Source organism: Merops nubicus, unplaced genomic scaffold (assembly GCF_000691845.1).
Source record: "Merops nubicus isolate BGI_N331 unplaced genomic scaffold, ASM69184v1 Scaffold29627, whole genome shotgun sequence".
Taxonomy (NCBI): domain Eukaryota; kingdom Metazoa; phylum Chordata; class Aves; order Coraciiformes; family Meropidae; genus Merops; species Merops nubicus.
In genome coordinates, this window is record NW_008618813.1 from 1 (window position 1) to 11806 (window position 11806).

Genomic DNA, 11806 nt, shown 5'->3' on the forward strand with positions numbered 1-11806 from the left:
GCTGGCGGGCAGCGTCCCACTCATCCTGCAGAGCAAGAGTGCCAGCTACACCGACCAGGCCTTCTTCAGCTTCGTCTTCTGGCCTTTCAGCCTCAAGCTGCTCTGGGCGCCCTTAGTGGCCGCCGTCTACCTGCGGAGCTTCGGCCGCCGCAAGTCCTGGTTGGTGCCCACGCAGTACGTCCTGGGGCTCTTCATGATCTACATGTCCACCCAGGTGGACGTGCTGCTGGGCGACGGGGAGGGCCGGGGCCCCGACGTGGTGGCCCTCACTGTGACTTTCTTCCTCTTTGAGTTCCTGGCGGCGACGCAGGACATCGCGGTGGACGGCTGGGCCCTGACCATGCTGTCCAGGGAGAACGTGGGCTACGCCTCCACCTGCAATTCTGTGGGCCAGACGGCCGGGTACTTCTTGGGCAACGTTCTCTTCCTGGCCCTCGAGTCGGCCTCTTTCTGCAACAAGTACCTGCGCTTCCAGCCCCAGCCCCGAGGGATTGTTACCCTCTCAGGTACTGCGTGGGTACCGCCGGCCTGTGTGTGCCGGTGCTGGGATGGGATGCCTCTTCCCTGAGCCTGGGCCGAAGCTCCGTTCAGAGCGAGCAGTGGTTTGGTGCCAAGAACTGAGCAGGTTTGGTTTGTCCCCTGCCCGTGAGAAATCACGGTGTGTCGGGAGGCTGGCAGAGTCCACTGCTGCATGCGCTGAGCTTCCAGGCTTCCTGGAGCTTAACAGTGTGGGATACCTGCCTTGTCGTTCTCTTAGCTGATCTAAGCACTTTGGAGAGATTTTTTTTCTGCCGTGCTTAGTGACCATGGAGTAGATTATTGTTTAAAAAAAGAAAAGCAAGCTCTGCCTCTTTCTAAGTAGGCCTTCTAAGTACATCTCCTGCGAGGAAGGAAAGGGGAGATGGAAACCAAATGGATTTTTCCAAGATGGTACGGTTAACAGAAGTAGAAATGACAAGTGTTCAGGGCTGACCAAGTAGCCAGTTTCTGAAGGAAGGCCTTGTTTTAGTAGATCAAGGAATTTTGTTTCCTCTTTCTTTAATGAACTAAATGGAGTCCAGTATCCCCTCTGTGACTAGTTGTTAATGTAGGGATGTCCTCTTTGGTAGTTTGGGTTTTTTTTGTGTGTGCTATTTTTCTTTCAGAAAAGGTATATGGGGTGGTTGATTTATTACCTAGAAGTTGTTTAAAATGCAGTGGTTTGGTTGCAAGGTTGGGTTTACCCAGCTCAGCTTGTGGGAGGACAGGAAAAACTGGCACTGCTCCTGGCTGCAGTCTCAAAGTGACCGTGTCTGGCAGCGAAGAGTAAATTTTCATGGGTTTAGTTCCTTTTCCCTCTCTTACATCGATTGCTCTGTCCGTATCATCTTGAGTGAAAAGATACACGGAAACTCATTTTCCCTGCCTGCTCCTCAGTGCTGGCGTGTCTCTTGCTGCAGCAGCAGCCTGATGTCTCCTGCTGATGCAACTTGCAAATCACTGATGCAGTTGAGAGTTCACTGTGTCTGTACTTACCTTGCTGTCCAGGTTTTCTGTTACCTTGTATGGTGTTTTTTTGTTTTTTTTTTTTTTCCCCTCAGTGCCATTTGTATAAATGAATTTGACACGAGTACAAGAGTGCTGTATTTGAAAACAAAAAAAAAAAATTGTCCCAAAACCTACCAACACAACCTGTTTGACTTGTCCTGGAGTGCTAACCTGGGTGGAGCAGAAAAGCAAATGACTGTAGTTGTAGGATATGTTTTTCTGGGTGGTAAAGCTGGCTGCAAGATATTTCTGTTCCCTTATTGATGTGACTTTAGGCCAGAGTTTGCTGTGTCCACTTTTCCTGAGGCAGATGTAGAGCAGCAGTACTAGAAATCAGCTCTCTGCAGCCCAGAGAGCAGCTTTCTGGTCCTCATAAAGGGGCTCGGGAGCAGCCCGTTTAGGCAGTTAGAGCAGCAGAAAACTTTGCAGCTGTATAAGGTGAATAGTTTTCTGCCAGATCTCTGAATGCTTTTGCCATAGGCCGAGTGCCAGAATTAGGGAGAGGACAAGTCATGGCCCCAGGTCAGTTGCAAGATGTTGCAAAGTGACAGCATTAGTTGTTGTTGTGAACTTCAGGAAATAATCATCAGATCATTAAAGTCAGAAAAGACCTCCAAGATCATCAAGTCCAACTGTCAACCCAACACCACCATAACCACTAAACCAGGTCCCCAAGCATCACATCCACATGGGTTTTTTTTGAACCCTTGCAGGGATGGTGACTCCAGCACCTCCCTGGGCAGTCTCGTCCACTGCCTCACCACTCTGCCAGGAAAGAAATTCTTCCTAATATCCAATAATAATACGAGCAAACGTAAAACTGTTCATCAAAACAAATGCTGTGCTGTCTCGGGCTGAAGCTCTAGAGAAGAGAACTGTAACCCCATTTCACTGGGCATTGCCTGTGCTAGTGTGAGTTCAGCTCTTCAAAGGACTTGTTTCTTTTCAATGTTTTGAAAGGAGGGAGTCAGGGGGAAACTGACTGGCTGGGTTTGTTGATCCCTGCCCAGTTTGCTGTGCAGTCATATGTAGGCAGAGAGGTAATGTGTGGGAGCAGGGCTGCCCCTGCAAGGCAGCCCAGGTGTGGGCTGATGACTGTGGAGCACCTTTGCTGCCTTTTTGCTGCCTGGAGCCCTGTCACTGCAGGATTACTCCTGGCTGTTGTGCTGAAGTGCCTGTATATGGCTTATATATGGCTTTTTTTCTTACCTGTGTTCTGCCTTTGGCCCAGCCATTGTGCTGCAGCTGCCAGGCTGCCTTGATCCCCAGCGTCCATGTGATGACGCTCCAGACTGTCCCCATTCCTGTCCCTGCACTGGCAATGCTCAGGGCTGTTATTAGAGTGGCACTCTGCTCTGTTTTCTGTATGCAGTAGCTGTGATTCGCCTGACTCCCTAAAAATGCATCTTTTACTTAAAAAATTGAAGTTGAGGGTGCCTTTTTTTTTTTTTTTTTTTTTAATGGAGGAGAGAGCAATCTGACAGTATTGGTTATGGATCTACTTTACTCCAGAAAAGGCAAAAGTAGCTGGTGTGGAATCAGCACAAAATGCTTTGAAATGCCTTTTTTTTTTTTTTTTTTCTGTTACACTGGGAACGGTTGGATGTACCTATACTAGTCTGGTTTTCTTGCAATCCTGTTGTGCTCATTCTCTTCCTGGGCATAAAAAACAGCTAATCATCAACTAAACCTCACACTGTCTCTGCCCTTTCACCAGCCCTCATTCCTTACTTTCAAGTCATCATGAGGCTTCTGGAATTGCTCATGACTGGGAAGATAAAAGGCTACTTCTGTCTCACCCTCTGCATGTTACTGAGTTCTTTCTTGCCTCTTTCACAGAGGTAGAGGTTAGGATTATTTTAGACTAATCCATTCACTAACTCAAAGTCCTTGCTGTAAAGTATGGCTGTGTTTTTACTATTTCTGTTTTCAAATCCACGATTCAGCAAGTATTATATCTGTTTAAAATAGACCATGTAAAAACAAGCATAATATCTGCTTAAAATAGACATATTTGAGTGACTCTGCTGTGTAAGAGCTTTCATCAGGCCATCTTTGTACTTCTAATTATAAACGCGTTTCCTTCAGGTGGTAAATAGATATTATATAGGAAGTAGAGAACTGCAGCACAACATAATTACATAGCTACACAGTAAATCAGCTGGAGAGTTGTGGATGGCTTCTTCCCCTCAGATTTTTTCCCCGTCTTATAACTATTAGGTCCTTGTATTCCTCCTTTATCAGGTTTTCATGGTTGTATGTGTAACCCTTCAAAACTTTCCTGTTTGTTGCTGTTTCTCCAGCCTGCTCCCAGCACACCAGGGAAGCGACCTGGTTTGGTGCTGCACCTCTGCCTCCAGTAACTATGGGGCTGGTTCTAGAGCAAAGCCAGTCACTGTGCCTGGCTGTGTATGTGTGGTTTGCTTTTGCTGCTTGTAGGGAGGGTCGATGAGTAATGTTCTATGCAATTTTTGATTACTTGGGTTATATTTTTGCATTTTAGGTACTCGGTGAAATGTTAATGAAGTGGTGTTGGTGGCTGGTAGAAATAATTTTTTATTTTATTTTTCCCCACCTCCAGATTTCCTGTTTTTCTGGGGAGCTGTCTTTTTAATTACCACTACACTGGTTGCCCTTTTGAAAAAGGAAAACAAGGAGCTAACACCAACTAAAGAAGAAACAAAAGGCATCACTGATACCTACAGGCTGCTATTCTCAATAATCAAGATGCCAGCAGTTCTTACTTTCTGTCTCTTGATTCTCACAGCAAAAGTGAGTAAAGACATGCATGAATTGATGACGTCGGAGTCTGAAAGGCTGCAGAGTCCCTGTGATGTAACTTATTTCTTAGTTTTGCTAGTGGTTGTCATCAGCGTTCTGAGTTTTCACATGAAATTTGAAACAGAAATATCATGGTGCTAGGCAGGCTTGTACAACAGAAACAGTTTGTGTGAGCATCTGTACGTGTTCACACAAGCAGTATAGAGGAGCTTGATTGCAAGCTAGTATTCAGGCAATTAGTTTTAAAACATTTTTCATCAGGCTGTTCGTGTAGTCTGCAGTGAAAAGGACAGAAAATGTTTCTTTCAACCCAAATACTATTTTCAGAGTCTGCATCTCTGTATGAGCTAGGTTTCCATGGCTCTTGTTGGCCCTGGTGGATACTAACAGCGGCTCGGGCACAGACGTGAGTGTTGCTGCTCAGTGTAATGCTGCTGGCATAGTTTTGGCACTGATGGCAAGAAGAGTGTGCAAGTGCAGAACATGTCTCAGAAATTCTTTGGAAATCATACTGGAGACAGACATGACTTGTAGCCTCTCAGATTTCTTAATTTGCTTAATGCTGAGTAAATTGAATTTCTGTCAAACAAACTGCTTTCCTGAGTTTGTTTTGTATTTTTCTACCTTGTATTGCAGGTTGGATTTTCAGCAGCAGATGCTGTAACGGGACTCAAACTGGTGGAGGAGGGAGTCCCAAAGGAGCACTTAGCTCTGCTGGCGGTTCCAATGGTTCCTTTACAGATAATATTGCCTCTGATTATCAGCAAATACACAGCAGGCCCCCAGCCACTGAACACCTTTTACAAAGCCATGCCTTTCAGGTAAAAGCTGACAGATCTCATTTTATAGCAGAGTAGTAACTTAGAGATTCAGATCAAGTGCAGCATTCCTTGTGTAACTCTGACTCCCAGACACAAGAAGCCATGGCAGCAGTCTCACAGTCAGTTGAGCTCTGGCTTGTACCTTGAAGGCAATTTGGGCAGTGTCACGTATCAAGATGCAGCACACGAGGTGGTTTGAGGATGGGTAAGCAGCACTGTCCTGCTCCTATTCACCATCCAGAGCTCCTTATTCCTGAATTGCTCCTAGATCTGGGCTTGTATCTGCAAAACCAGCTCTCACCAGTGTGAGAGGGGCAGAGTGTGTGGACAGATCCGTTGGTGCATCTCCTGCGCGTGTGCTTTCCACGGTATCCCAAGCTGAGTTAGGCTGACACAGATGAGCATATGTTTCTTTTCTGTGTTAAGCGTTTGATATTAGAGCTGTCTTATGGAATTTTAAACTAAATCAATCAGCAAATTCATGCTGTTACTCAGTAAGTCAAGTAGCATGTCTGTAACAAGGTAATGTGTTCTTATGCTGCTATGTACAGGTTTTGCCAAAAATAAAGGGTAGCTGCTCCTGCTCCAGCTGAACTTGTTTGGATATCTTGAGTGCTGCCTTCTGCAAAAATAAATCCCTGTGTGAAGGGCAAGGGGAGAAAGCTGGTACAGGAGGCCTGGCAGTGAATTATATGTAAGACAGTGTTGTTTAGGTATAAAACGTTTACATTTTCAGTCAAATATTAAATACCTAGTTTTATAAGATAGTAGTTGTAACTAGAAAGAAACTATTTTCATATATGTTTCGTGTATAAATGTTCACCAGTTGCTTTCTATCAAGGAAACATGTGGGAAGAATTCCTTGAGGCATGAATTATCTTTCTTATTCCTTCAGATTACTACTTGGTCTGGAGTTTGCTTTTTTGGTATGGTGGACTCCTAAAGTCAAACATGAAGGAGGATTCCCTGTCTACTACTATGCTGTAGTATTGCTGAGTTATGCCTTACACCAGGTAACACACCCTGTGTGGGGGAAGGAGGGCAGGAGGGTGTTTCCTATCAACAAGAGGGTGATAAATGCTGTTACTTGCTTCTGCCCGGAGTTGTGCTAGAGTTCCTCCAAGTCTGACCTGTGTGGATCTATTTACTTCTGATACTCTTCCTATTATTGGTCCCTCTTCCATGTGCTCCATTGGACATCTGTGGAGTTAAGTTGACCAGATCTGCTTTATTTCCCAGATTTCTTTTTTTTTGTCACCAAACCCAGAAGCTGAAGAGTATGGTAAAGTTGGAGAAATCCCAGTGTTCTGAGTTTCATAGGCATGGTGATGAGCGTACTTATTGTGCAGGTCCGTCAAGTTATGTGATCCTGGTCCTAGGGAAAATACTTATTGATTTTTGGAGGAACATCACAGTGGATCTGGTCCAAAGGCCTAGAAAACAAATGCCTGATGCTGATACAAACTGGGCTTTGGGTCAGAACTAGCATGTATGCAATGCCTTGAGAGGTGATTTTAAATGCAAAAGTGTTATTTTATAGGCTATTTTAACTGGCCATATTATACTTCAGTTTGATAACCTGAGTCACTGCAGTGCCTGTGAGGCTGGGTCCACTTCAGGATGACTTGGCACAAGTGGCCAGGCTACTCTCCTTACACAGATTTCTCTCTCCTGCAATTTTAAGTGGCTTGGACTATTTTTCAGCTGACGTTACTTGCTTCAATTAATCTCTTAGCATTTTGACACTGGGTTTTTTAGCTGTCGTTGTACCTGGGGAGGCCTCACTGCCTGTGGGTTCCTCCCTCCTGTGCAGATCACGCTGTACAGCATGTACGTCGCGATAATGGCTTTCAACGCCAAGGTCAGCGACCCGCTGATTGGAGGGACCTACATGACGCTCCTCAACACCGTGTCCAACCTGGGAGGGAACTGGCCTTCCACTGTGGCACTCTGGCTTGTGGACCCGCTCACAGTGAAGGAGTGTTCAGGGGCCCAGGATCATACCTGTGGAACTACGCTTGCTGCAGAAGTAAGTTTTGGGGGCTGTGAAGGCTCCTCTTCAATTATTTCATGGTGAGATTGACTCGCTTGATTTTTTTCAACTTCGAAAACCTTTGTGGTGCATAGCTTGTGCTTAAAAGTTCCCACTGATTGAGCTAATTTTTCTGTCTGATAAAATTAAGTCTGGTTTTATCCCTAAGTTCTTAATAATTAACATTTTACCAGATATTTTCAGTTACAGAATAGTTGTCCATTTCTTCACAGGCTGAGATGACAAGCTGGTGGTAGAATCACTAGACTGGTGCCATGTTCTCCACGGTGTAAGGAGGCTCTAGTTACTTTTTTGAGAGTAAACCTCACTAAGTTCAGAGTGGTGTAATTAGGCGCTCTGTTCTTGGCAAGCTGGCTGTCCCTCAAATCCCCTAACTTACGTCATAGGCTTCCATTTTTCTGGAGGCTTCCTACCTGGATACCTTGATACCTTCTCCTGTGATGTGACTTTGCTCTTCACTTTCTGTGTAAAACTGAGCAGTGTGACTGAGCTGCCTTCCCAGTTCTAGGGAGCCCTGAGGAAGAGAACGCAGAACATGCTGTGCTGCCATACACAGCTCAAACAGGACACAAACCTGCCTGGAAAGCAAGGTTTCAGATCAAAACCTACTCATCAGTGAATGAGTAACTGTAACGTGGTTCTTTGGAAGGGTGGACATGCTTTAGGGAGTTTTTGCTGGGTTTTTCTTCCTATACTTGTGACTCGAGATCGCTTTCACTCTTGAACACCACAAGTCTTCAGGATGTTGAGGTTCTCTAAACAAAGTGCTCTAGGAGTCCAGCGTGACTCGTTTGAGCTGGAGCTGCAGTTTGTACAAGTTGCAGAGGGGAAGCTGCTGCTGCAGCACGTGCTTTTCCAGCCCAGCTCTCACTTCCTTGCCTCTCCCTCTGCAAGGGCCTCTACTGAACTTTAGTCCTTCCTCCTTCACCTCACTATCCTGATCTTTTCACATCCTCCTCATTGGGAATATTCCACCAGAACTCCCTTTGTATTCATAATCTGATCTTGAGCTGTCTCGGGGTAATGAAAATGCTGGCAGAACCTCAGCTTGGGGGATTATAGTGATACTTAAAGCTGAACAGTAGCAGAAAGGATCACATGCTGTACGCTTACCCTTCAAATCCTGGAGGTTTTGTGTTTTCTGTACTGCAATTAAAAACCATCCTGGGCACGCTTTTCCCAGAAATGCACAGCATTTCATACTGTCCTTTTGCAGATTCAGTGTGGTGAGATACAAAGGTATAATTTCTAACGAAACAGCGTGGATGGCTAGGAAAAAAAATATCTATCTTCATGTGTTAAGAGCAGCGATTGCACCTCCAGGCCAGCAGGAGACACATGGACAGTTCCTGCTTTCTCAAGTTAGCTCCATTGCCCAAATGTTTTCTCATGGTTTTGTTACTCTTCTTACTGGTGGTAAGCTCGCAAACCTCTCTTACTACCTCCACAAATCTATTTAGTGATAGCCAAAAGCAAGTGAAAAGCAGGATATCCAATGCCTGCTTTCTAAAAGTCAGTGTTTGTGGAGCTCCCAGAGAACATGTAATGCGTCAGCTTCTGCTTCTCTGTTTCAGCTCTGCACGAAAGCTGGTGGCTCCTGTGTCACCACCCTGGATGGTTACTATGTGGAATCCCTCATCTGTGTCCTCCTAGGATTTGGCTGGTGGTTCCTGCTCGGGCCCAAATTTAAAAAGCTACAGGACGAAGGACCGTCTTCGTGGAAGTGCAAGAGGACCAACTGATGCAGTCTGAATACTGGATGGACTAGCAAGGTTGTTTTAGTTTTGTGACAAAGACATATCCCATAATCAATAAACAGGAATATAGGTATTTTTAAATGCCACATGGCTGAAAAAAGGGGTGGCTGAGATGTTGGTATGTTTGTATGCGATACCACTTGCCCTCCTAGTATGAAAATGTAAGTTCAGAAAGTAATTGTTAAAAACTGGCACATCTACTGCACATATCCCTGAGCCCTGGCCGTGGAGCCAGAGCCGCTGGTACAACCAGCAGCTGAACTTTGTACAGTAACCATGGAGAAGCTCATTGTGCCACGTCTGGCTGCACAGCAGCCTTCTCAGCTAACTTCCAGCTCTTTTGTTTTCAGACAGAAATGATCTGACACGGGGAGTTGACCCAGGGAAGGATGTCAAAGGCTTTTTGACTTGTAGGTTGAGCATGTTGTACTGTGGAATTCCCAGTGGGAAGATAAATGTAAAATGTCTGTGGGCTTTGTTTCTTCTCGCTTTCTGAACCGTAACCACACCTCAAAGGGTGAAATGTTTCATATATTCTTTTAAATGTATTTTCTGGCTTTTATAAGCTTTAAAGATTTATAAGAAAATATTTTTATAAACAAATTACGTTTAATTTATTTCTGCTGTTTCAAAGCATTTTGATTTACATTCAAGATACTTTCTTGATGCAAAATTGTCTGAGGTAGGACTTAAGAGTAACGCACAATACTCCCAGCCTTAAGTCCTGGAGATGTAAGCTGGACAGTGCAGCAGGCAGCACACGAAGGACAGGCTTTGGAAGGATGGCACACAGCCCATGGGAGGCAGTGGCTGTTCCCAGGGAACGATTTGATAGTGTCGGTTCCTCTGTGTCACCAAAACTCAAACATTCAGTTTCCAAGTTAGTGCTAAAAATGTGACTGTTCCCAGCTCTGACTCAGAAAAGGTCAGTGCCTTTGAAAGCAAATTGGTGAAGAGAAACTTGCCAAACAAGCTAAATCCTGCGGTACAGCAGCTGCAGGTATTCGTGCCCCATGCTGCGGAGTGGACGCGTTCCTGTTGGGTTTGTCAGAAAGGACTTTCCTCCTGAGTGCCTTCGCCATGTACAGCAGCGTCCTGGGCGCCTGGAGAGAGGGCACCTGGGCGTTGTTGGATGTATGTGGAGTGGCATTATTGAAAAAGAAAACTATTAAAAATACCTTTGAAAGGTACATGATTTTCTTTTCCACTCTGTCTCTTGCTTTTTCAATATTGGAAGTATTTGCATCCTGAGCTTGGTGTTCCAAACTCGGGGACGAGGTGCGTTGTGGATCTTTTGTTACTGTTTGTTTCAGGGGAAAAAAAATAAATCAATACCAGCTTATGGCTGACTGGAGGGCACATGTGGGTGTGTGCAAAGTGTCTACATGACATAAAGAGTACAAAGGTGTCCAGAAGAGGATGGCGTGACCACGTGCTTCCTGAGGCACTGAAGCCTGGGCCATGGTCTCTTCCCTCTCCTGTCCCAGTGAGACCCTTGCTGATGCCAAACCTGCAGCTCTCCCCTGCCTGGGATCCACGGTCCAGCCACAGACCCTTCTGTTTTTTTTCCAGTACAGACATATCAATCAAGCTAAACAAAATCACATTGGTTTTACTCCCCAAACTTAAAGTCTTCCCATTTCACCTCTGCATAAGCAAAAAAAAAAAAAAAAGAGTATCTCAGAGGTTTGTGGTGGAAGGTGGATGCATCTTTCAGTCTGAGACAGATCATTTCCCCAGGATCAACTGTGTATGAGGCATTTCTCTGTCTGTACTGGAGCAACTGGCCACTTACTCTAACTGCATCTTTTTCATACCTAAAGGGTTGTTGGTTTGGTTTTTTTAAACTTTTCAGACTTGTAGAAAAAAATTTTCAAGTGCAGAATATGGGAAATTAAGTTCATGGATGTTCTAGAGTTGGTGTTTACTTTGCAGTTTTCTTTCACTATGTCTGAAGGTGACAGGTAAATATGGGTTGAGGATTGCTCATAGAATCAGTTAGGTATGAAAGACCCTTAATATCATCATAAACCTTATCAGTACATTAGATGATTTTGAAAACATCACAATTAAACTCCAAATGAGCAGTCACATTTTTGAAATGTGACCTAAATTAAATAACTGTCACCTCTGTCAAATTGCAGGAACAAGTGGTGGATTCGGGGTTTTAAATCTGTGTTGCTGTTTTGTAACACAAGTCAGAAACATTGCTGCTCTACCAGGTGGTTTGGAAGAGCCTGTCAACTTTTGGTCTTGCTGCTTTTTTTCTCTCAACCCTATTTTACACTGAAATAACTTTTTTTTTTTTTTTTTTTTTTAAATATTAGAATTAGTGTTGACTTAAACATCTTTAACATAAAAAAAAAAAAAACAAACCAACTTTTAAAAAAGACAGGCAGAAAGAAGCAACTCAAGCTTTTCCTTGTGAGTCTTACTGAAATGGGAACTGGAGAAGGTGAATGGTACCAGGTGCTGCTAAAGGTCCCTCAGTTACTGCTGGGCCTTGGGGGTCCTATGTGGCCTGGGGAGGAGGTCAGGTGTGTGTTATCTCTAGCAAAAGCGAAATGGCAGAAATGGGATTTTTGTAGGTAAAGGGCTTGTTTGGTTTAAATTCCCGAGCAGGATCATTGTGAAGTGAGATGGGTCCCAGGGGAGAGGGTGGAGTGAAGGGTCAGTGCATCAGGACTTGGAGGTGGAGGACAGCTCTCCCCTTCAGTGCCTGTTGTGTCCCGAGACTGCCTTAAGAGGCAAACACTGACACTCCAAAATTCAATTCTGTGCGTGGAAAGGGGGTGTTTAAGGTTTGCCAAGCTGTGTAAAAAGGGACTGTTCACCTGCTGCTGCAGGAGTTTCATTGTCTGCTGCAT

The 11806-nt window shown here is 44.7% G+C and overlaps 1 protein-coding gene across 1 annotated transcript; it reads left to right on the forward strand.

The window, feature by feature from the left end:
• Window positions 1-4: 4 nt before the first annotated feature.
• SLC33A1 (solute carrier family 33 (acetyl-CoA transporter), member 1) lies at window positions 5-9112 on the forward strand (the record flags this gene model as incomplete). Its single annotated transcript, XM_008943586.1, has 6 exons — window positions 5-506; window positions 4109-4299; window positions 4945-5129; window positions 6025-6142; window positions 6943-7158; window positions 8757-9112. Coding segments are annotated over 6 exons (1380 nt in total), but the record flags the coding sequence as incomplete, so codon positions are not given.
• Between the last annotated feature and the right edge of the window lie 2694 nt (window positions 9113-11806).